General features: G+C 39.3%; 2 protein-coding genes across 3 annotated transcripts in view; one reads left to right on the top strand and one right to left on the bottom strand.

The window, feature by feature from the left end:
• Nucleotides 1–17,440, bottom strand: part of cftr (CF transmembrane conductance regulator) — a 47,645-nt gene extending 30,205 nt beyond the window's left edge. The window contains exons 1-7 of one of the 2 annotated variants that reach the window (XM_028584171.1): nucleotides 16,644–16,854; nucleotides 12,284–12,410; nucleotides 10,873–10,983; nucleotides 7,014–7,125; nucleotides 3,976–4,191; nucleotides 2,212–2,301; nucleotides 127–290 (exon numbers count right to left, since the gene is read on the bottom strand). In XM_028584171.1, the coding sequence (XP_028439972.1) occupies nucleotides 127–290; nucleotides 2,212–2,301; nucleotides 3,976–4,191; nucleotides 7,014–7,125; nucleotides 10,873–10,983; nucleotides 12,284–12,336 (746 nt within the window). In that variant the 5' untranslated portion in view covers nucleotides 12,337–12,410; nucleotides 16,644–16,854. Of the gene's footprint in view, nucleotides 1–126; nucleotides 291–2,211; nucleotides 2,302–3,975; nucleotides 4,192–7,013; nucleotides 7,126–10,872; nucleotides 10,984–12,283; nucleotides 12,411–16,643; nucleotides 16,855–17,368 lie in introns of those variants that run through there. The other variant, XM_028584172.1, reaches the window with a different exon arrangement.
• asz1 (ankyrin repeat, SAM and basic leucine zipper domain containing 1) overlaps nucleotides 16,607–24,638 on the top strand; it is a 31,952-nt gene continuing 23,920 nt past the window's right edge. The window contains exons 1-3 of the mRNA XM_028584173.1: nucleotides 16,607–17,056; nucleotides 18,534–18,636; nucleotides 19,085–19,207. Coding sequence (XP_028439974.1) covers nucleotides 16,964–17,056; nucleotides 18,534–18,636; nucleotides 19,085–19,207 — 319 coding nt within the window. The 5' untranslated portion in view covers nucleotides 16,607–16,963. The remainder of the gene's footprint in view (nucleotides 17,057–18,533; nucleotides 18,637–19,084; nucleotides 19,208–24,638) is intronic.

The raw sequence follows: 24,638 nt of genomic DNA, 5'->3' as shown, positions 1-24,638 counted from the left end.
GAGAAAAATAATGTTTCAAATATTCAGCAAGTTGGGCATTAGGGCAATTACAAGTTTATGTATAGATGTAATATTCTGATACTTATGCTCCATAATATGAGTGGATGTGTAATAGTGTTTCCCCACCGGTGCGGCCCCATCTTCTGGGAGAGCCAGGCCTGGATGATGCCCAGCAGAGTCAGGGCTGCCAGCGCGCAAAAGCCATTCACCTCGATCAGCTCCCAGATCAGACCCACACACAGTATACACTGCAGGGGGGTGATCCATACAAAGTGGGCCAGACCCAAGCTCTGGAATAAACATACACAAAAGTACAAAGATCACATCAATGAACATATTGTAATCAGAATATTACTTTTAATCACAGGAACAATACTGTGACACTTTGGCGCAAGGAAATTCCGTTCTTTTGCTCCGGACCACAGCGAGGTCAAAAGGTTAGGTTCAAGGAACACTCGGCTGAGAAGCTTCGTTTACACTCACTGCCTGAAAGGTGGTTTTGGAAAGGTAACAGAGGACAGCCGCTGTAGCCAGCTGGGATGAAAAAAACGAGTTGGAAACATAGTCATGTGCAACAAAAGGTTGACACTTAACTAAGCTGCCAACAAAAAGATACTGTATTATGACATATTTTTTGTGAAAATGACTGTTTGAAACATACAGAGCAACAGATATAGTAGAATTAGAGGATTACGCTAAACTAGGCTACTATATGAAGAGAGCATTCATATAATAGCCTAGCATACTTGACTAAGCGGTGATTGAAACATTGTAATTTAAATAGATGTAGGCACTCTCTTCTCATAGATGCAGTTTTCTATAGCCCTGTGATTTATAGGGTTTACCATAGGGCATTTTGGCAGTGTTACTTACTCGTATAAATGTTTGGCAATTGTTTTGTGGTTGATCAAATTCCTGTCTCCTTCCCATTGCACATGAAAGATTTGCAGTGCAGTAGAATGAATGAATGGATGATTACAATGATCGAACGCAAGAGACAAAGAAACTTATGCAAGCTCAAAAGTAGGAGGCAAGAAAGACAGAAATAAAAGAAGAAATGTATTAAATACACAAGTAAGCGTTCTGTTTTGAGGAATCCAGTTTCATCCAGTCAGCACTGTGCTGATAGACCTCAGCTCTCAGGTCTCACCTCAATAAGCTCCTTTTCATCCACTCACCTACAAGAGAATCAACCCACCCAACCCCACACCCACACAAGGTAACCCCCACCAGTTATAAGAAGAGAGTGCTGCATTGGCAAAGTCACATCTAAGCCAGGTGATAATTGTCTTGAAGCAGGTCCACATTCAACGCCTCAGTGAGACCCAAGGCAAATCTGAGTTCAGTCTATACACACAAACAGAGGCACATACACATGTATATACCCTCCAGCTATGTTTTTTTTTTGCATAATTAGAGTTTAATCATTATGTATTCATCAGATAATCAGGGCTTTTTTTAAACCCTGAATCACAGTTACAGAATACTTTGCTTGGTTTGTATGTGTGTGTATTGTTCCAGATATATTGTCATCTGATTGTCCCTCAGCGTGAAGAACACATAGCTCTGTTTTGGGTAATAAAACAGATTCACTGAAGTCAGTGAGGGTGTGAGCTTCCAATCTTCTTTTCCCTTATCCTTCCTGTGGAGATAAAACCATTTACCGCCAGCTACTCATGAGTGGAAAACTACTGTACTGATTTTTGCACCCAAAACAATGGGATGCAATTCACATTTAAAAGTCAAATTCAATAGTTCTGAACTTAACATGTACAGAGGCTCAGTCCTCGCCGCAGCGGCTGCATGTCATTCCCCCTCTCTCTCTCTCCTTTCATGTCTAAGCTGTCATATCAAATCAAGGCCTAAAATGCAACAAAAAAAAAACAAGGCAGCAAAATAAAACAGAAGTCATAAAATCATCAGGTTTTACACCTTTGGTGTACAAAAAACAATACAGTGTAAGAAAATAAAAGACGAAGTTCAAAGGAAATTAAAACTCAGTAAAGTCAGTAAAGGCTCGTCGATAAAATCTCTTTTCAGGAGGGACGTAAGGGTTACTGACTCAAGGGCAGATCGTTCCCGAGCTTCGGCCCTGACTGAAAACGGTCCGTCTACCTTTAGTTTTCAGCCAGAGAGTAAAATGTAAAAAAAAAAAAACACTGCTAAAATATATATATATGTAAACTAACAAAATGCTTAAGGAAGTCTCACCTCATCCAACTTGTTGAGGTGAGTGGACATCAGACTGACTAGTTGACCGGTGCTGATCTTATCCAAGACTCGGCTTGACAGCTTCAGGGTCTAAAAAGGTCAAAAGTTCAGAGGCACAAAAGGTAGAAAGTGAATTGGTTGAGAGGAAGCCGGTGACACGTGGGCGCGCTTTGACACCAGGCTGCCACGCCCCTCACAGCTGCCTGTGAATTGGCACTACTAGACTTCCACATGTGAGAAGCTTCTGGGAATGTTCAACCATGCATGCCGAACAAGGTAGAAGGATTCAGGTGATGCTTCTGTCTGATCTTAAAAACAATAGCGAGAAACAGTGTGACACACACACACACACACACACACACACACACACACACACACACACACACACACACACACACACACACACACACACACACACACACACACACACACACACACACACACACACACACACACACACACACACACACACACACACACACACACACACACACGGTTTTACTCTTATCAGCTTGGTGGCTATGTTTTGTTCCAATAACTGTTTGTTACAGCAGTGGCTTTATGAAGACAGTGTTTGACTTTTTGACTGTTTGAGATTTTACACTCAAACTCCACACCATTTCAGAAGCAAATACTGTACTTTCATTATGTTGCAAATGAGTGCAATGAGTTCAATGAGATTCTTAAATATCACCCCAAAATGTCAACTTTTAAGGATAAAAGAAAAAGACCTTATTTTTGCATGTTGACAATACATTTTAGACATAGATCTTATAAAAGAACTGAGGTTGGAAAATTGTCTTAATTAGTGCTGTCAAACTATTAAAATATTTAATCGTGATTAATCGCATTAATGTCATAGTTAACTCACAATTAATCGCATATTTTTATCTATTCTAAATGTCCCTTGATTTCTTTTTGTCCAATCATTTTTTCTCATTTTAATGCTCTTATCAACATGGAAAAGTGGATCGGCTTGCTTTGTGCTTTTGTCGCCTGGCTTTGACGAGGGGGCAGAGAATTCGCATCAGCTGGGTGCTCGGCCATCAGCGGTGAGCTCGGCCATCAGCTGTGTGCTCAGCCATCAGCTGTGTGCTCGGCCATCAGCTGGGTGCTCGGCCATCAGCGGTGAGCTCGGCCATCAGCTGTGTGCTCAGCCATCAGCTGTGTGCTCGGCCATCAGCTGTGTGCTCGGCCATCAGCTGTGTGCTCGGCCATCAGCTGTGTGCTCGGCCATCAGCTGTGTGCTCGGCCATCAGCTGTGTGCTCGGCCATCAAGTGGTATTTCAGACTGGACGTGCTGCGACGATAGCTCAGTTCACAATGACAAAACACACAGATCTCTTTGGTCTTGTCAATGGAACCATTTGGCAACTTTTTAAAAGTAAACTTTCCATTCAGAATCTTATTGGCATCCATTTCGGCGCCTCGTGCTCGCCATCCACTCAAGACGTGGACGTCTTGTGTGCCTGTTTTGTTTCCGGTCTAGATAGATCCGGTGTGGTGTTGTAGTTTTTCTAACGTTACTAGTTGTTGCAACAGCATGTGAAAAAAGCTACAAAGTTTGCTAGGCCAAAAAGAATTTTAATCTCGCGATAAAAAAAATATACGCCGTTAAAATGGGTTTACGTTAACGCCGTTAATAACGCGTTTAACTGACAGCACTAGTCTTAATCTTTGAAGACAGTTTTAGGTTTTTACACAAATAAATTAACGACCGAGTCTCCATTCCATAAATACACTGTGCTCTCCTTACCTCCTTACCTTCTTATATATGAGACTGAAAAGGGCAATGCGGATTTGCATGCCCAGATGATGCAGGCCAAAGATGGCAGGTTGCAGCAGGAGGAAGCGGGCGGTGAAGAGTAGGCAGAGGCCCAGGGCCAGGAAGTATCCCTGCTCACGCTCCGGAGCGTGGAATGGGTCGAAGGAGGCGATGATGCGACCCAGAAGCTGAGGCTGCACAGTCTTGGAAGCCTCCTACACCAAGAGATAAGACAATAAGAAAAGAGGTGGTGATTGGTTTAATCTGCTTTTACATCAATGACTCTTTATGGTAGAGAAACAAAAGTCCTTGGAGCAGGTAAGAGTCAACTCCTAGTCAGTTATTGGCAAGAGGATTCATGATTCATTTTGCAGTGCATGCCATTCATAATTACATTTTTTTGTAGAAAATCTGAACTTTTAGGTGTCAAAACTAGCTTCAAAATAGAAATCCATAGTGCATACTCCTGCCAAGGTGTATGATCCTATTTTTTCCGATCATTTACAAAAGTTCATTTACAGCGTGATTCTGCTCTGCATTAAAATATACATTGTGATATACTGTAAGTAAGTAAAGTTTATTCCAAGAGCACATATAAACACAGCTTAAAGGTCTCATGACATGCTGCTTTATGGATGCCTTTATATAGGCCTTAGTGGTTCCCTAATACTGTATCTGAAGTCTCTTTTATATAGGCCTTAGTGGTCCCCTAGTACTGTATCTGAAGTCTCTTTTATATAGGCCTTAGTGGTCCCCTAATAATGTATCTGAAGTCTCTTTTATATAGACCTTAGTGGTCCCCTAATACTGTATCTGAAGTCTCTTTTATATAGACCTTAGTGGTCCCCTAATACTGTATCTGAAGTCTCTTTTATAGACCTTAGTGGTCCCCTAATACTGTATCTGAAGTCTCTTTTATATAGACCTTAGTGGTCCCCTAATACTGTATCTGAAGTCTCTTTTATATAGACCTTAGTGGTCCCCTAATACTGTATCTGAAGTCTCTTTTATATAGACCTTAGTGGTCCCCTAATACTGTATCTGAAGTCTCTTTCCCGAAATTCAGCCTTGGTGCAGAATTACAGCCACTAGAGCCAGTCCCACAATGAGCTTTCCTTAGGATGTGCCATTTCTGTGTCTGTAGCTTTTAATGCTATTGAGGAGGAGAGAGGGGGGGCAAGGTGGAGGGTGGGGGTGTGGCCTTGACCAACTGCCACTTTGCTCGTTTGAAAGCCATGATGTCTCTCTCTCTCTCTCATGGGTGGGCCAAATTCTCTGGGCGGGCAAAGCAGAGAAAGTGAAGGGAACCTTGCCCTTTATGACCTCATAAGGAGAAGATTCCAGATCGGCCCATCTGAGATTTCATTTTCTCAAAGGCAGAGCAGGATACCCAGGGCTCGGTTTATACCTATTGCCATTTCTAGCCACTGGGGGACCATAGGCAGGCTGGGGGAACTCATATTAATGTTAAAAAACTTCATAAAGTGACATTTTCATGCCATGGGACCTTTAAGCTGACCATAGTGCTGTACAAAAAAAGCACAAAGGTGCTATATAAATAACATTGAAATGTAAAAAATTGAATTAAAACACTAAAAGAACATCCCAACGACAACAACAAGCAGCAATTTACAAATACAGAATTACAGACATAACAGATTGAGAGATTGTGTTAAAAAGGCCAGTGATAAAAACAAACAACATGTCTAACCAAGATCATCAATGTCACAATTTCATATCATCAATTTCGTAACATACCTGAGATTCTGCAAAATATTTAAGAAAAAAATAAAAAATCCTTCCGTTTTCTCCACACAGCCTCTTCAACATGTAACAGGCATTCTTGTCGTCATGACAACCACCTAACCAACTGTACTAACTGACGCAACAGCTGCTGTCCCCACCACCACCTTCCCATAGGTCAAGGGCAGTGAGGATGGTTTGCGACACTATGGTGCGACATGCTTGTTATTTGTGTGCGTCATGGCACTGTGGCTCTATAGGCCCTCACCACTCCAACACTGTTAACACTGTAAACACACACACACACACACACACACACACACACACACACACACACACACACACACACACACACACACACACACACACACACACACACACACACACACACACACACACACACACACAGGTGGAGCTGCCAGCAAAACAGCAGTGTGTAAACAAGGATTGGGGCCAGAGTAACTGTGGGAATTCTTTATAAACCAATGTAGGCATGACCCAATATTGTATTTATACAAAACGGTGTTGTTTTCTTAAATATATAAAAGGCAAATGTTTTGAACATCTGTGTTGCCTTTAAATAGTATCTACAAAAGTTTCAATGTGAGTTGAGCCTGTCTTATTTTTTCTGTTGTTTTCAATACATAAAGTATAATTTGAGCATTTTTAACGTGAAGACATTACAGTTATTCTGTGATTACAATGTAAACGTATAATGTAATATAGAATCTTATTGTTAGCAGGATGGATAAGTATCTCGGGCAGAATTTATACTGTGGGATATAGAACTTTCTAATCAATAATAAGAGGAAAAAACCTGTGTAAAAGTAGAATGCCATGTTACAGTTACAAACTGGATGAGTTACTGCTTTCTTGTTTTAGGTTACTGTACAGTGAATGCTTTGGGGTTTTTATTGTTGGTTTTGTAAGCAATATGAAGAAAGCAATTCATGCTCTAGGAAGAAATGATGATTCTGTACAGTAACACCTAGCCTTCATCACATTGGCCAGGATTTGCATTTTCTGACTCTAGCAGCTCACAGAGATAAAATCAGAGCTTTAAAACATCCATTCAGTCTACATCCATGTTTTCCTACAGTCTATGGTTCAAACTAAAGCTTGTTCTAGCTACTTTACAACAAACAAACCTAATATCACATTGAACAGAGCATAAGAATCATGAGTTTACATCTGCAACTCAATGGTATGATCCATTTTGGCAGAGTTAACTACTTCCTAAGTCGATTTATGTCAGATCTGCTTCCTCCAGAGACAACCGATCGATAGGACTCACCCCGAGGTAGAGGAGGACACCAAAGAAGGCGAAAGGGCCGATGAAGCATCGGGCCAGCGCTCTCATCAGCCTGGGCTTGTTCTTGGCTGACACCACCTCTCTGTCCCATTCTCTGCAGGGAGGACAGAGTTACAACACAGTTAACCCGCAGCGCAGGCAGGGTGGGAGAACAACACATTTACCAGACAAATGCCAGCATTCTATTTGTCCACTACTACTTTGGCAACCTTTCTCAACTTTGGCTGGTGATTTAGCCATAGAACGAGAAGCTAGTAGTGTATTTATTTATTGATTTGGCCTTTGTTAGAAATACTTTGGCCATCAATGGGAGAGTAATGTGGAAACAAATGCACAAAAACATGAGTAAAATGAATACTTTATTTGTTCTTCTAAATGTGATGATCCATTAGTATAATTAGTTTTTTTTGACGGAATTTCACTTCCCCCCCCAAAGCTTTTCTCATTTCACACTTTTCAGACGGTACTCTCCCTGATGTGCATTTCTACAGATTTTTCTAAAAGTATTTTTGGATATTGCCTTATGGAGCTTTAACTTTTTGCCCTTGTTCTTATACAGATGGATTAACTTCCCACAAACTGCCCTGGCAAGCAGAAACAGCTACAGTAAGTAGCAGCATTGTTCTCTCAGAGGCATTTATAACCGGGGTGATTTGGCTGACCAGTTCAACAGTGAGTGATGGGAGAAAAAGTGGGGAGGAGAATAAATGAGTAAAAAAGGAGAGGGAGACCAACAAGGAAGAGAGTGATAAAACAAAGTAAGAGAACAAAGTCTGAAGTGTTTCCTATCGTTAGGTATTGATATCCTGAAGTTAAATATCAACTGACTCTACCAAGCCCCAAAAACTAAAGCTAAATATGCTGCTAGCTTTGTACAGTATATTTATCTCCATTCGCAGATAGCTGAGGTAGGGATGCACTGATTTGATTTGCTAGGTTAGTGTCAGCAGTGATAATGACCCTATCAAGTGGATGGGGTACGGATCATGAATCCAGATTAAATACAGTTTCTTCATCAATGGATGCCATTAAAATTCAGTGTTTCTGTTTTCTATTTGCACTGCCTGGTATCGGTATATACAGAAAGGGAAATTGTTGTCACCAACAATTTCAGACTCCTTAACATGGACCTTCCTTAAAGATGTTCAGCCACATTAGAGTGATTTCCATGCTCAACATTTCACTCATGCTCAAATTTCATGTCCATCATTACCTCATCCATGCACATCCTTACTTACATTCTTAGAGGAGCTCAAAACTACTATGACTCTTAATTATTGTTGTTCATGTAAATAAATGTCTGTTTAGTCAATGTCTATCGACGAGTAAGGTAACACAATGGTGATTGAGTCTATGGCCCACTGATTAAAGCCCTTCCATTTGCAGTATTACAAACTGGGTGCCCCCAAGCGGCGCAAAGTTAGTGACGCATTTTCCATCATCCAGCAGTGGTTGGTCCGCCAGAGAGTAAGCAGTTACTACCAAAGACACACCTGCAATTACTGCTTATCGCCATAAAGAAACAAAACAGAGATCTTTGAGATTGTAACTTTTTTTTATACATAGTTTATATTTAGTATTAATATTTTTTAAATTGCTGTTTTTTTGCACACAAACTACATTTGCTAAATATTTTCTACACACGATATCCGACCATGGCAACGCAGCATTTCACTACACATGTAGGTTGTTCATTTCATAAACATAAATACTTATTTTACAGTTTTACATTTTACACACCCTTTTATTTCACTTATTTCTTTACTTATATTTTTTTCTAGCTCTTGATGTATACAATACCATGGCAGAAAAGCTTGTTGAAGTGAAGTGAACTCAGTGATGAAGGGGCTGATGGTACACAGCATGCTTTAATGGAAGGTAAAGTTCACATTCCCAGAAGCCTTCACTGCTTGTCTGATCGGAATAATGGAAGCAAAATCACCCACCACTGCTCATTTATCACCCGGTGGGCACCGGGCCCTTTCTAAAAGGTTGACTTTTTAACACCAATGTACATTAACCGGCATGTTGGCACCATTCAGTGTGACGTGGGGCCCTGGGTAACCAAGAGGCCCGACCAATGTGGGACACTGCTGTGGTTGTTAGGCAAAATAAAAGAGAGAAAGAAGTCACAAGAGTATTGAATCTCCCTTTTTTAAGAAAACTAAACATTGTCAAAGATGTGACATTTGCTCAGTGCTATAAGAACAGTAAAAGAAACAAAGAGGAGAAAGAAGAGAAAGGGATAAATGGAAGAGAGAAAGATGATAGAAAAAGATGACAAAGAAGAAATCTTTAGAGTTTTAAATGTGCCATTTGAAGTAGGGAGAGAGAGAGAGAAACAGGCGGTATAAAAATACATTATATTGACGTGTGTTTAATAGAACTATAAAATTACGAATACTATTATGTCAGGACTGGGCTTAAGAAACATTTTAAAACCTTACATTTACATGATTAATTACAAGATTTAAAATGACCAGCCAATCCTAGTTTTTGATTTAATGGAGGGAAAGGGGGCATACAGTGGCCTAGTGGGCAGAGAGAAAAAAGACTGACCGTCACAGAGATGAGAAAGAGAGGAAAAAAGTAAACAGATGAGGTTAATTTAATTCAAGAAAAAAAGAGTGAAGGACAAGAAGCGAGACAGAGGGAGAGAAAAAAAGAGTGGCATGGTAAGAAAGGGAAAAAAGGGAGAGAGAGATGAACCAAGGGAGACATACAAATCGAAAGTACACTGAGAAGAGTTAACCTTGTCCATCATCTGCTGCCTGGTTGTTTGTTGACAAACACAGGTTTGGTTTATGTCTGGCCCTGTTTAAATGCCAGCCCATATCTTAACTCTGAGGGAAGGAGGACTACTGTAACACACATGCAACGTGTACAATCAAGGTTACATTAGACCATTTCCGTGCATGTTTTCACTTGTAGATGCCCAGAATGCCTTACAACGTCAAGTCAAAATTTCTGTTCTGAAAAGGGTCAACAGAGTATGCCGACTTGTTGCTGTATTGCAATAACCCTTTTTGCGATAACTGAACTTTGGTGCAAAATGGCAGCTCTCCAAAGAAGTCTTTGGACACTACTTCTGATCTGTTCTACCATAATCCAAATGTCTTAAAAAAAATTAAATGCAATGAGCCTGGGCTACAGCATGACAATTCTCACTCAGGTTGCTGGAATGTAAATGGATTAGGACTGGGCGATATGGAGAAAATCAAATATCATGATATTTTTGACCAAATGCCTTAATATCGATTCCGCAACAATATTGTAGTGTTGAATATTAGTGCTTTCACAAAATATTTACACAATGAGATTTTTGATAAATAATCATCAGTAATGTTGATATAATGACTAAGTGGGTAAAGGCAAATAATAGAACTGCTAGAACAGTCTGGTAAGTTGAGAAAATGGCTTTAACTTTACTGTAATCCAGCCTTTAAAACACTTATGTAATATTACGATATCCAAAATCTAAGACGATATCTAGTCTCATATCACAATAGATATAATATCGATATATTGCCCAGCTCTAAAATGGACTGCATTTATATAGCAACTTTCTACCTTACCAGACAAAGTGCTTTACGATTTGACTCTCATTCACCCAATTCACACACATTCATACACCGATTGTGGCAGAGCTGCCATGCAAGGCGCTGGCCTGCCATTGGGAGCAACTTGGGGTACAGTGTCTTGCTCAAGTACACTGACATGTGGACAGAAGGAGCCGGGGATTGAACCGCCAACCTTTGTGATTAAATGACAACAAACTCTACCTCCTGAGCCACAGCCGTCCAACGTATGAGTGCGGTAAACAAACGTAAACTGCACAAACCGTTCAAGTCTCTCAGAGAGGTTGTCTGCCAGATCATAGGAAGGAGCCTTGTAAACATCTGTCAGCTCTAACTTCTTTCTGAAGCCCTTCCTCAGCAGCGGTGTGGTCCACCTGCACACAAAAAAGAACAAACAGATTAGACTGTTGGGTATCACCTGTTCAAAACTAGGACGTTTATGGCAAAAACCTGTACAGGTATGTGCACTTGCTAACAGATACAATCCAACACAAACATTGGCTACAAAATCTATCTTATATTGCACATGTATTCAAAGTGCACTTAGACATTATGGATGCATCGTCTTACCAATGCTGAAAGACACTGTGTGCATACAGTATATTACCACAAAGAAATATATATTTTGCAATTAGGTGAATTTAGTTGAAGGATTATATTAAATGTATTTTTGGTTGTTTGTGGTTAGAGGGCAACTCTTTGGCATACAAGCCACTGTCGGAGCGTCTGGAAGCTTGAATGTAAAGTGGTGTTAGTTGTAATGGAAGTAATCCCTGAGGTTTCACAGTCAGACTAATGACACAGAAGGGAGATAAAGTCAGATGTTTGCTGTCCCAGCCAGGTGACATAGGGTAGTTTACATCATCGGACTTTTTAAGTCGGTGTCTCTTTGGGACCTCTCATTAGCGTGAGGAGAGAGCGCATATCAGTGCACCCTTAAACAGAACTCTGTGGATTATAATTTGGTGGCAGTGGTGGAAGTAACTAAGTAGGCTACTGTACTTTCTAAAGTACTTGTACTTTCTGCTTCACTACACCTCAGGGGGGAAATGCTGTACTTGTACTACATTTATTTGATGACGTTACTTTGCATATGATTTAAAAACAACCTGCAATGTTGTACAGTAGCCCACCCAACGGTATAAAAAAAATTGTGCTATTGCAATACTTAGAATGTCACAAAAAGTACTGAACAATAGACATTGAGGAGCCATTGTGGACATTGTTAAAATAGCATTAAACAGTTACTCACAAGTTGTTGATGTACTGCATAGTCACACCCCATCTCTAATATTATTATTATCGTTACAATCAATGTGTAAGTTGATGTTCCGAAAATAGTGGGGACTTAAAGCCCCAAGAGCGTCTACTCACCCCTGACAGCGTTTATACCCGAACATACCTAATCGGAGCACAACAGTTCAGGTGCGCATTTTAAACATGGAATAAGCATATTTATGTTTCATGACAAAACAGCCTGTGCCGTAAGCCCAAAGTTTCCCTTTTACCAAAGTTCTTTCTGATATTAAAATCACCATCAAGAATTAGAGGTTTCTCACTCGCAATAAGTCGCCAATTGAGAATCGGCGTCTGCACCTTGCCACCCACAGAAATCCCCGGCTCCTCGGATAAAAAATAAAAATAAAAAAAAATAAAGGACAAAACAGGTCTTACCAGAAGAAAAATTTGGAGAGGAAGTTTGCATCTTCCACTGGTGACTTCTGCATCCTAAGTGCGCCGCCAGTTTGGTTTCTCTGCACCTGAGTCTGTCCGGCGCGCGTAGCTCACATTTGCGTGTCCCCTGAGTGGCTCCGCTCCCACAGTTAGAGAGAGAGAGAGAGAGAGAGAGAGAGAGAGAGAGAGAGAGAGAGAGAGAGAGATAGGGAGAGAGAGCCTGGTTTTATCCTCTACTTTGTGCCTCCGGTAAATATGTTTAGTTATCTTCCTCCCCAAAACCGAGACCGTTATCTCTACCCTCTGTGCGTCTCCCTGGTCTTCTCTGCTCCCACTGTCCCCTTTTCTGCTTCTGTTGTCTCGCTCCCTCTCCTTCAATGTGATAGTGGAGACGACAGTCCATCCTTTATGGGCTCGCCAAAACGTACGGAGACACGTCATTTCCACGCCGACGAGCCGCAGGTCACATATTGTGGCAATGAACTGATATTGATCCATATAAAATACAAGGCAAGGGGATGGAGGAAACAATGGGAGTCCAAAAGGTTAATAAAGAATAATTTCCCCACTTTAATTGAATTCAGAGGAAATCCAGTTCCTTTATCCATTCCATTTTGTAAGATTGTCTTTGGTTTTAATTCCTTAAAAAAGTTAAAATGCAGGCTAATACGCAGCTCTGAAACAAATGTATGATAATATGCCTAGCCTAAATAAGGTTTCCTATACTTCTCACAAGTTTATCTCACACTACAACCCCTTCATGTATCGACTACAATTATTAAACTGCAGCTACATAAAAAAAGAAAATCACTTTGGAAGGTGGTTTGTGGAGCTTTTAGGGGTTTGAAATTACTTTATATGGCAAAAAACTACTGTTGCTGCAGGTCCACTGAACTATCTCTGGCTTTTTTATTTTTTTATTTTAATGCGCTCAACTGCCTCCCTATCATTCACAAAATAGCAGAAACAGTTCCGGGACATCTAAAGCGAACTTGAAACTTTAATCAGTTTCAGGTTACGCACAGTTTCAGGAGAGGGAGGATTAAAACCTCCAGACATTCCATAAGGGAACAGAGATAACGTGAAGATGCGGTAAGCGTGTCAGAAAAACAGCCCTGTTTTTAGCTTTGTGTATTTTCCAGCTGATCAAAGAGGCTTTTTTTAAGAGTTCATTCAGCTTAAGAAGTAGGAGAATTATCTCAACACATAAAAGGAACACTTCATCCTTCAGTTTATCACAAACATTCAACATCAACACATCTGAATGTGATAATCCAATCACATTTTTGTTTGATGAATAATTATGGTAGCCTGGGAGCCAGACGAATCTGCCGAGCTCATGTTTGGTAACTGGCGATGTCAGGCTATGATTAGGGTATAATGGGAGAAGATCTACAGTACATGAGTATTTTGTATTAAAGTAAATTTTGGAGTGCACGTTTAACTTCAGCTTTCAGGTGGACACCAAACTCTGAACAGAAAGAGACACTGATGTACTATGCAACATTGAACTTCCCTAACTGCAACTCAAAAATGCACACACTTGTGTGAACGGTAGAAACACAGAGGGGAGGTAATCTCTTAGTGCAAAATAAGATAGATATTGATGAACTGATCTTTAGGGCAAACATAAAATTATTTTATTAAATGTGTCCAATTTGTTGTTGAAAGGCACTTGAAAGCAGTAAAAGTTGTTAAATACCCCCAAACTGTTCTTCAATCAAACTTAACAGTGCCTATAATAATATAAGAAACATCAAATTGAGAAAATAAAATTAAAAAAGGGACAATTACTCGCTGTTCTAATACTGAATGGGACGTGTTCTCTCGGTCTCCCCAGATCTAACCAGAAGCTGAAAGGGACTGAATGAATTCAGCTGAGAATTGTGTCTCTTTTTCCTGCTTATTAAAAAGGGTATTTCTGTGCATGAGAAACAAGATAAAGTTGAACTTTTGCATTGGAGCTGAGGGATGAGGAGAATCACATAAAGTCAGACTGTTGGTTGCTTGCAATTCTTTTAAACTTTGAGTCATTACTGCTGGGGGACACCAAGGCTACTTGCCTTTGCCTAGAGAAAAGACTGACCTCTGCTGGACATTTACCGTCATTTGCAGCCAGATAAGATTTTATCCTATAAAGCAGGGGTCTTCAACGTTTTTTAGGCCAAGGACCCCTTAACTGAAAGATAGACGCAGCAGGGACCCCCTACTACATATATCGTATAAAATTTAGTTGCATATTAAACTGGACCTATGTGTAGGGCAGCCTAAAGCCTTTACACATACATTTTCACGGTGCATACAATACTAATATAAGCTTTTAAAATAAATACAAATGTTGGCATATTCATATATTTATACATCATGCTTTAATGTTAAAATGTGGCAAAGTAAATCCTTAAGCTTAACTGTATCTGTGGATGGCTACCTTATCTATAGGCCACATAAAAATATATATATAGATCTTTACTAATAATATGTCAGATTCATGTGTATGTATATTTTCAGACATATTTTATAGTTGACTTTTTTTTTTTTTAAACCATTGAACAATAATTTGGCGGCCCTCCTGCAGCTGCTCTGAGGACCCCCTGTTGAAGATCTCTGCTATAAAGCATGACATTTCCAAATACTGTTAGTTATGCAGTTATAGATAATGATGGTTCATATCCAAGTACCTTCTATTTTGAGGATTAGTACAAACCAAACTCAATAATTAAGACAATGAATGCATCTGTAATATTTGATACTTGCTGTATAATGATAGCATGCCAAAATCCTTAAAAAGGCCCTGCACATCCTCCCATGAGTTTCCACTTATTCTAGATGATTAGAGACCAGCTCAGTTCAAAGTGTGGCAGGGCTATGCTGGGAGTTAAGTGATGACACCAAACTCCATGAACAAATATGAACAATAAGGTACAAGTTACAATAAAACTAATATGTAAGTAAGGGACATGTATATCAAGAAAGGTGAACACCCAGAGTCCTGAGAAGGTCTAATTAGACTGACTGTTGAAACATACCTGTTTGGGTGGACTGTAGGTACACGACAAACTACAAATTATATATTTTCAGTCAGCATAAAGATAAGAAAATCAATCCACTAGTGGCATATATTTAGGCGTTTTATTAAATTAAGACGTACACTTAAAAGAGCACCCAACCACTCACCTGCCATATGTTGATATTACCGGAAGTTACACACAAGTTTTTTATGCTGTCAGTGAAATGTGAAAATATTAATAAATTTGGACTCAATTCACTTTTACATTTTAGAAATTTTATCTTAAACCTCCAACGTTACTTGTAATTGTTTTACATTTTATCAACCCCAATTGTAAAATGTAAGGCAAAATAGTATAAATAAATAATTTTTACATAATAATAATGCTAATGTAACTATCAAATTACTTTCCCCTAATCGAAAAGTGTTTATTGGCTTTTTTATTTTTGAAGGTCGCCTCTCAATGATCTCTCGAGTCTAAATAGGCCTAAAGGTTGAATGAATGAGTAGAACTAACTAGAAAAATAAATGCAAGTGCTAGCTGCCTAGCTAGCATACGATAGTATAAAAGCATTTAACTTTATAGTTTAACCAATTTGGTTAAACTCCAAATGCTTTTAGATTCAAACCTTGGCTGCAGTCAAGTTATCCGGTGTACTGTCGATCTATGCTACCTAGAGATCGAGATGTGCTACTTTGCGGTTCTGCGCATGCGCACTGATTCCCCGCCCATAAATCTATGCAAACTTGCGGTTGGACATGCGGTCGATACTGTGGTTAATGGAGTAATATCTAATAAATAATGTATTCATTGTGCCTTTTGATAGGGTATTTGTCTATCAGAATACGCTACCACTGAAATATTCAATAAATATAATTTAATAGAATATCAAAATATGCTCCTTATCTCCTGACAGTGCACATGGAGTGAGTAGTGTGTGTGAGTGTGTGTGTTTGTGTGTGTAATGATTCTGTTGGGGGAGCATTATTTGATAAGGTATATTTGTCTATCAGAATATGCTACCACTAAAATATTCAATAAAGATATAATGGAGTATCAAAATATTCTCAAATAAACATAAGATGTCAATACTGTTAGAGTTATACCTCTATGGGATTCAGCCTGCCTGCACAATTGTGCAGGCAAGTGAAATGTTTGCAGCATAGACTGTGAAAAAATGTTTTCAGGCTAATGTTAGCTTACTTTAGCTAGCTAAATAGCGAACGATTATGTCTGTTACCCTTATATGCTGTCTATGCTGTTACCACCATAGACAGTATATAAGGTTACCACATTGTGGCAGTAGCACTAGCAACAAAATCACATCACGTGATTACTTGGCAGAAACTTACCTTAACCCGACATCGTTTTAGAACGTTACACCTTTTTACTTGGTATCAGGTGTAAATGTTCTCATACTTATGATTATGTCAACTGTACATCGACATATTTCTCAGTTAATCTATTTAGCATAGTGACATAGTTTAGTGGCACAACTTCAAAATAGTTTAAATGTTTGAGGTTTGAAATTAAGTGCTTTCCGAAGCACCTGTGACTTTTGAAGCTTCGGACATCATCAGTCACGTGATATTCCTCATTTTCGCCCATCTCTACTATTAGCAACATCCGTTAGATAACGAGCGGCTACACGGAATTAGCTGCGGGTAGCTTCATGGATAACGCCTTCCCAGCTGGAGATGAAAGCGACGGCAGCAATGACGAGTGGGACATCGGGTGTCCGGATAAAAAGTCTCCCCGCATTAAGGTGACTTCTGAAAACGTTCTTTATCTTTTCTCAAACATGTTTATATGCTAACGTTACGAATACTAGCGCTAACGTTAGAAGCTAGCTAAAGCTGACTTAGTTTCTTTTTTTTTAGGTAACAAGGTTAGCCAGGTAACACGCTGCTGTATTTCTTGTTTTGTGGCAAAATAGAAACAAGTTAATAAACAATAAGCTGGCACAAACTAGTTATGTTAAAAAGTAACGATATTGTAAATTGTATTCATACCGTTACACATATAGTCAACATAGTGTTAAGGTTAACGTTAACATTATAATAGATGTTGTGCTTACGTTACTCTGCCGCACTTTTTCACCCTTCACGGTCTCCTCATGCAGACGGTTGGCTCAAAGTAGAGCGACAATAACCTTGGGCAAAAACCCTAATTTTAATGTTTGGGCTATTACCTTAAATGTCTTTTTCAGACTAGTAAAAACATACAAAATACACACTTAGGTGTTTATTTTTCTACACGTTGTCTATTTGCACCTGTGGATTTCTTCTAAATTCACCAAAATGTAGCATTATATAATTCTTCATTTGCATATTTAAACATAACATTTTACGAAAACTTGTAATACAATTATACTAAATGTAAGTAACGTTAACGTCAATTAACTATATTCCCTATTCACTGTGGGTTTTGGAGTGTTAGTAAGTCAAAAAGCATTTTGAAGACCTCAACTTGGGTTCTGTGAAATTATAAACGTATATTTCACTATTTTACTAAAAATACTAAAATTGTATCGACTTTGTACAGAGATTAGGCGCTACTGAAAAAAATAGTTAGTTGCATCCCTAAACTTCATTACATTAATTGTGCCACGTAAACAGTGTGAACAATATAACACAGTATTTAGAGTGTAGTATTAGTTTGTAGTATGAAATGGGGACATAGCACAGGTAAGATTAGTAGTCTAATACCCTTGGTACTGCACAAAATGACCTTTCTTCTTTGCATTCACATTGGACACCTAAAAGGACAATTGTCAATACCGCTCCCACCTAATAGCAGGAAATATATCTGTTGAATATTGGTACAACGTTTGATATCCATTATGGGAACATATTGTTCATAGTTACAATATTTCTGTATCGTCACACATGCGGGTGGCACAGTTTCCAAATGGGGAACCTTAATTGTGTGAATGCTGATTTAGCAGATTCATTATTCCACATCATTTTTACATTAGTGGTGTTATTCAACTTGTCAATGAAATTCATATCAATTTAAAACAATTCCCACATTTCCAACTATTCTCACTTCTTCAACTTCTTCTTACAAATGTAAGCTATTAAGCCAGTTTAGCTTTTAGCAGTTTAGCTATTCAGCATCCACACGCATTTTCTGCAGGAAATGCATTTTTTAGTTTGGAGTTGTTATTTTGGTATTTGTTATTTTCTCTCTGAGTTATTTGTTTTTTGTAAATTGATACTGATCTTACACCATTGTTATAGGATTTGGGTGCTGTTGTACCAAATGCATCAGATAATGTGTCAATGTTGAAAATAGCCATCAATAAAGGAGACATCGGGACTGTTGAACAGCTGTTGGACAATGGCAAGTACTCCCTTCATTTTCTGTATGACACATCAGCACTTAGACTTTGTGCATGTATTCACTTGTGATCATTTATTTTATTGCTTTATCCATAGGAACTTCATAGTTAACCTTTAGTAGCAATTAAAAGATATTAGGCCTCATGCAAAAACCACTCATACAACAAAGATTTGTTCTTTTGTGGCATGTATGAGTGACCCAGACCTGTTGTACCAGTCAATAAATAGTCAGCCTTTTTTATAAAAAAAAATATAAATGCTAGATTTTTCAGGCTGAAATGATCAACGATGACAAGTTTGTCCATTTAAGAGTTTTTAACATCAAGCAAGTCTTACATTAAAAGCAAGAGAAAGAATAAGAAAATGTCTTGCATGAGGCCCATTGTCTTGTGTGTACATGGTAGATAATTTCATTGCCTTGCTTAATTTGTTCCGTTTGGTGTGGACAGGCATTGACATCGAGACCAGGCTTGGCTTTGAATGGACTCCTCTGATGTGTGTCGTCAGTGTGGCTAATTACGACCTGGCAAAACTGCTACTGGACAGAGGGGCCAGTGCCAACTTCAGCAAAGGTCAGGCCATTACGGATGTTTGACTTGGGGGGTGTTTATCTTGTTAACCAGACCTTATTCTCACTGAGCTCATGGAGGTGTGGAGAAAATCTTGAGGGAACTGACACCGGAACGGTACCTCTGGATGGTTAGCTTAGAAAAGTAAGTTCTCCATTTATTTGAATTGTTGCCCACGCGCAATACCACACTGGGGGCGTCTCAGAAGCGGAGCGTCTTGCCTGCTCGACTCGCAGATTTAGTGACCCTCATTTATGAAATGTGCGTATGACCTAAAACAGGCGTACACGCGCTCGCCCTCAGCTGTTGTCTCGTTCTGACTCATGAAAAAACACAAGTAAAATAAAAGACATTGCATAAACTCCGCTACTGTGTGTTTATTTAAATAAAGGTACACCATGTAGGCCTAAGAGATTGCAATATAAGCCTGTATATTACTATTACTATAGCATACATATGTCAAGGGTGTATAAATTAAATAAACTTCTGCTGGAGTCAGATTTACTACGGCAACACTCCTGAGCGCATCAGTGATCTCTTTCCATTCCGCATTCTTTCTACAGCCTTTAATAACAGTTTTCAGGCTGCCAAATAGTACACACGTTGGTGCAAATGAACCTGAGACATCAGGGTTTCAATCTCCACCTTTGAAAAGTGCCACTTCTCAGACGGATTACGTCTCGCCATGTCGTAAATTGCAGGGGCGAGGCCTCAAAACCGAGAATATATTGGGGCGTGATATTTAAATTACGATTGTTTCCAGCAGCTGCATTTATCAATGTACGACCATTCTTACGCTCTGATTGGTATGATACGAACGTTTCATGAATCACAAGTGGAGCCTGTCGTAAGATGATTTCTGCGCTCATATCTGCGCTGGTTTCTACGTTAGGTTGATCAATGAGGGCCGTTGTCTCTACAAGTACTTGAAAGAACAATCGCGTGTTTATTAAGCTAGTATCCACCTTCCACTCCAAGCACCCCTGTAATTAAACTCCAAGCCTTCTCTTCTCAGGCGTCGTCCTTATAAAAAGGATCTCTGGTGTCTATTATGTTTTTTCCACCTCTAAGATGAATCTCTCGTCGTCCATGGTGTTGTAGAGGAGACATATACAACATTGGGGGGTTTCTTTTGGTAAATTGACTGGAAGATCTTGCTTTTTCACTTCCTGCCCGGCTGGCCGAACACCCCGTGGCTCACGTGATAACAGACCTGGCGCGTATCTTTAGCAGAGAGGAGAGCCGCTTCACGCACGCGTCTGGATGTGTAACTCAACTTGGCTCACAGGAAAGGCTCCATATACCGTAAAGGTAAATAGACAGCACTTATCTAGAATATTTAACCTGAGAGCAGAACTATAAACCATAACCATAAAATCATCTCTCAATGCAAATCAAACCAGCTATTAGGCTAACTGAAATAAAACCATGTAAGAAAACTGGTGTTCTTAAAGGTTGGATTTTTTTTAATCAATTTCCAAAAGGTGATTTTTTTTAATCCTCCTTTTAGTCAACTTTAGCATGGTTATGTAAACTTATGAGCACCACTGTACAACTTGTGTCTTAGAAAAAAAGACAAGCAAGCATCAACGTTTCACAGTGGTGGTCACCAAAGACCCTCTAAATCATTCTATAGAGCATTTTGGCATGTGTAACTGGTCACTCCAAACATTTTTTTTAGACAACTAAAATCACCAAATAGGAATTTGGTTTAAACTGGTTCCAAAGATAAAAACAGAAATGACTGGAATTCCTTCTATTTTTGTCGGTTGATATCATAATATACAGTATGTGTAGGTTCCACTGATCTATCTGTGATCCCTCACGCACCACTTTACAGAAAAAAAACTAGTCCAGATAGTTTGATTAGGCAACACCATTACATTGCTGCCTTCCAGGCTTGGATATCAAACAGCCATACCTAATCCTCCTGAAGGGCCCTGTTGCGTTGGTGTCGAGCTATCCTTCCCTGTGGCACCTTTTTTCAATTTCCTCACCTGCTACAGCCAAGGACCAGGGGACCATTCAAGCCTCTGCACCAATATGCTTCATCTGACATTACTTAATGGTGATGACGCCAAAGAGGAACTCTTGCAGAAACACATCGCGGATCCTTTGAGTTGTTTTTAGTTCATGCACACTGCAACATCATCCCTAAGCAAGAGAAATCGAAGGCATCTGTTGGATCGAGGTCATTCTGTGTAAAATAAGCATGGGGGAAGAACTCTTCCATGTTAAGAAGTCTGCAGTCTGCACATAAAACATGAATCCTGTTGAGAAAATGAAGTTACAGATCCCCCAAAAACTTTAAATGTTTTGCCGTTAGGTCAGTAATGCACAACTCCACTTCAGTCAGAACAAGTTTAATATTGTCACGCTGAATGATCAGTCTACGGTCAAAGGGATATTGTCAGGGAACTGTAATTCAGATTCTTTAAACTCTTGGCAGATTGTAATGTTGGTAATATTGCAATGGAGCTCATTCTACTGTTATAGTTACTGTAACTGTTGACTCAAATCAGCAGTGATAACAAGAGATCAAATGGCTGGTAGTTTTTGATTTTCAAATGAGCGGAGGAGCAATATCTGGATAAGTTGTCACTGATTGTTGGGCAGTTTAACTTTATGCAAATGTACAGTAAAGCTGTTAAGCAATTGTTTATCGAAGGGTATTTTTAATTACCTCATGTTACTGCAGTTATTCCTGAAACCTACGTTAATTTAATAGATTAGTCAATAGACGGAAATGTATTGACAGCAATTTTTTGTGTGGTGTGTAAAATGTACTAAATAAAATAGGATATATAGGTTTGGAATTATTTTTACAACTGAAATAAATTTTTGTTATTACAGAGGGAAAGTACCGTTGGATAAGGCATGGGGTCGCCCTGGTAGCTAACCTGGTTGAGAGGCGCTCTAAGTACAGTGGCTCAGTTCTTGCAGCAGCGGCCCGACATGCGGCCCTTTGCCCTCTCTCCCCCCCCGCTCTCCCCTTTTGTGTCTTCAGCTGTCCTCTCAAATAAGAGCCTAAAATGCCCAGAAAAATAATCCTTAAAAATATATTTTTTTAATAAAGTGTAGAGGGAAGTTTTAAGAGTTTTTAGGTATATAAGTTTTGGTTTAGTACAAAATACTGCAAATTCATGATTGTTAGTCAAAGAACACTGAATATGATAAGCATACAACTTTTGCCATGACCAACGGAGGTGAAAGCAAATTTTAGATCAGTTAAGTATTTTTTTTTCTTTCTTCTCATTCCTGTCACTGTTGCCAGTGCAGTTACAATAAATTATTCTGAGAACACTGCATTCTTAATCCAATAGAAACCCTCCCGTAGCCCCTGGACGTCCCCAGACCCAAGTTTGGAACCACAGCACTGGTCATGCTGTTGATATCTGATGTCAATTAATTCTCAGTCCAGAATGTCGAGTTGAACTGTGTGTGTGACTGATTTCACATGGTCTCGGCATCTGATGCTTGAGGCAGGTGAAGGAAATAATTAAACAGAAGGATGACGTGTGGTCACGTACTGCTGGCGTTTGTCAAAGCAGCGAGGCTGAGCGGAGGAATGCACGAGTGACCAGTCACAAATTCTCAGATGTATTTACTCCAGTTCTCTGTAGACACAAACTAGGCAGTCTGGTTTACACGCACACACAAATAGTATAAACACACACACACTTGCAAACAGATATAGAGCCAAACATGCACAGCCACAAAGACACAGGAAACCATATACAGACGCAGAGGCCTAGGTATGCCTACACAAGTACACACATAGATACTATGATACACACAAGTTGGAGACTCAGTCATTGGTGGAACAAAACAGGAATTGAGTGCATTGCCATGGGTCTCAGTCAGGTCTTATCAGAATAAGATAAGGAAACAACTCTTCTGAAGGCACTCGGTCCCATAAAGGCCGGCACACTTCCTGATGCCAGATAAACCACTATCCATCTCCATCACCAGGTTATCGTCCAGATTTTTTTATTTTCCTGCATGGTGTATGACTTCATTCTGATGGGGGTACTCCTCTTTTACTACATAGCAACTACTGTAACCAATCTACGTCATTTTCCAAAAACAAACGCATGTCCTTTAGGACAGAATGTTTGGAGCTACAAGAACATATGGATGGTCTTAAACTGACTAAAGATTAAAGAAACCCTTCTATAATAGATATGCTACTTCTAATTTTAAGTAAGTCATGAAGCATTTTAGCTTTAAAAACTGCTGATAAAATGGTGACCTAAGTCACTAGGACTGAACAAAAACCTTCAAGATGACCTAGTGCTGACTGTAATCTGTAATCACATGCTACTGTAAAACTGAAGATTTGTAGCACTCAGAAATATCTGTAAATTATCTGACATTTGTTTGCAGAAGTACAGGCTATATTCAAACTAGAGCCGGCACTTTAACGCGCTAATTAAGATTAATTAATTACAGATTTTAATGCGTTAATTAATTACACAAAAAATAACACGTTAAACATTTTTTACGCATTTTAATCACACTTATTTTTGCACCGCGGGACGTTTCTCACTGGATGAGTTTCGGCGGACCGATTATACTGGAGCACCAACTAGCGTTCATGACTTCAGACTTTTTATATATGTCAATGCTTCAGACAACAACAAACCACAGTGAACATGAACGAAGAAGCTGACGAGACCGCTTTGGTTGGCCCCGTGGATGAGAAATTTTGTTATAAAAAACGAACGGATGGAAGCGTCGATTAGAGCATGGTTGTGTGCAAGCTATGCAACAAGGAATTTGCATATCACCGCAGCACATCGAGCCTCAAGTATCACCTCGACGCAAAACATTTAGCAGCTAGCGTGGACATTAGCCCGACTCCGAGTACAAGGACCCACACCCAATCCACACTCCACCAGATGACTGGTTTAAGGACCAGGGTAACTAAGTCTGAATGTACTTGAAAGTATTGTGTTTTACTTAAAAAAACATCGTTTACAGAAGGTCTACATACCTGTAGGCTACCTGAATTTCTGAAATGTACTATATTTCTAAATATGCTATTGCTACACTTAATGGCAAAAATTGCACTGGTCTGCTGGACTTGGTTGAACAAAAATAAACAATATTGTGTTGCTTAAGCTTATGTATTCAGTCAATATTCAATGGTATACTAAAAATTACTTCTCACTGTTCTCAGGTCAAATATTTATGCAATTAAAATGCGATTAATTTTGATTCAAACATAACAACCTGCTCTTTCGACACCACATTGTCTCACTCTTCATAAAGCTTCCTCTAGATTTTTACCAGCTACAAAAATATAGTTGTCCTCTTGGCCATCACTGGACTATCTGCCAAATTTTATTGGTAAAATCTATATGACATATGTCCATATAACTGCACCACTAAAAAGATAAGCATGTTTACTTTCAACCAGAAAACAAATATC

Source organism: Perca flavescens, chromosome 8 (assembly GCF_004354835.1).
Source record: "Perca flavescens isolate YP-PL-M2 chromosome 8, PFLA_1.0, whole genome shotgun sequence".
Lineage (NCBI taxonomy): Eukaryota > Metazoa > Chordata > Actinopteri > Perciformes > Percidae > Perca > Perca flavescens.
Note: the sequence above shows the minus strand (reverse complement) of the source record. Positions and strands in the feature narration are given on the sequence as shown.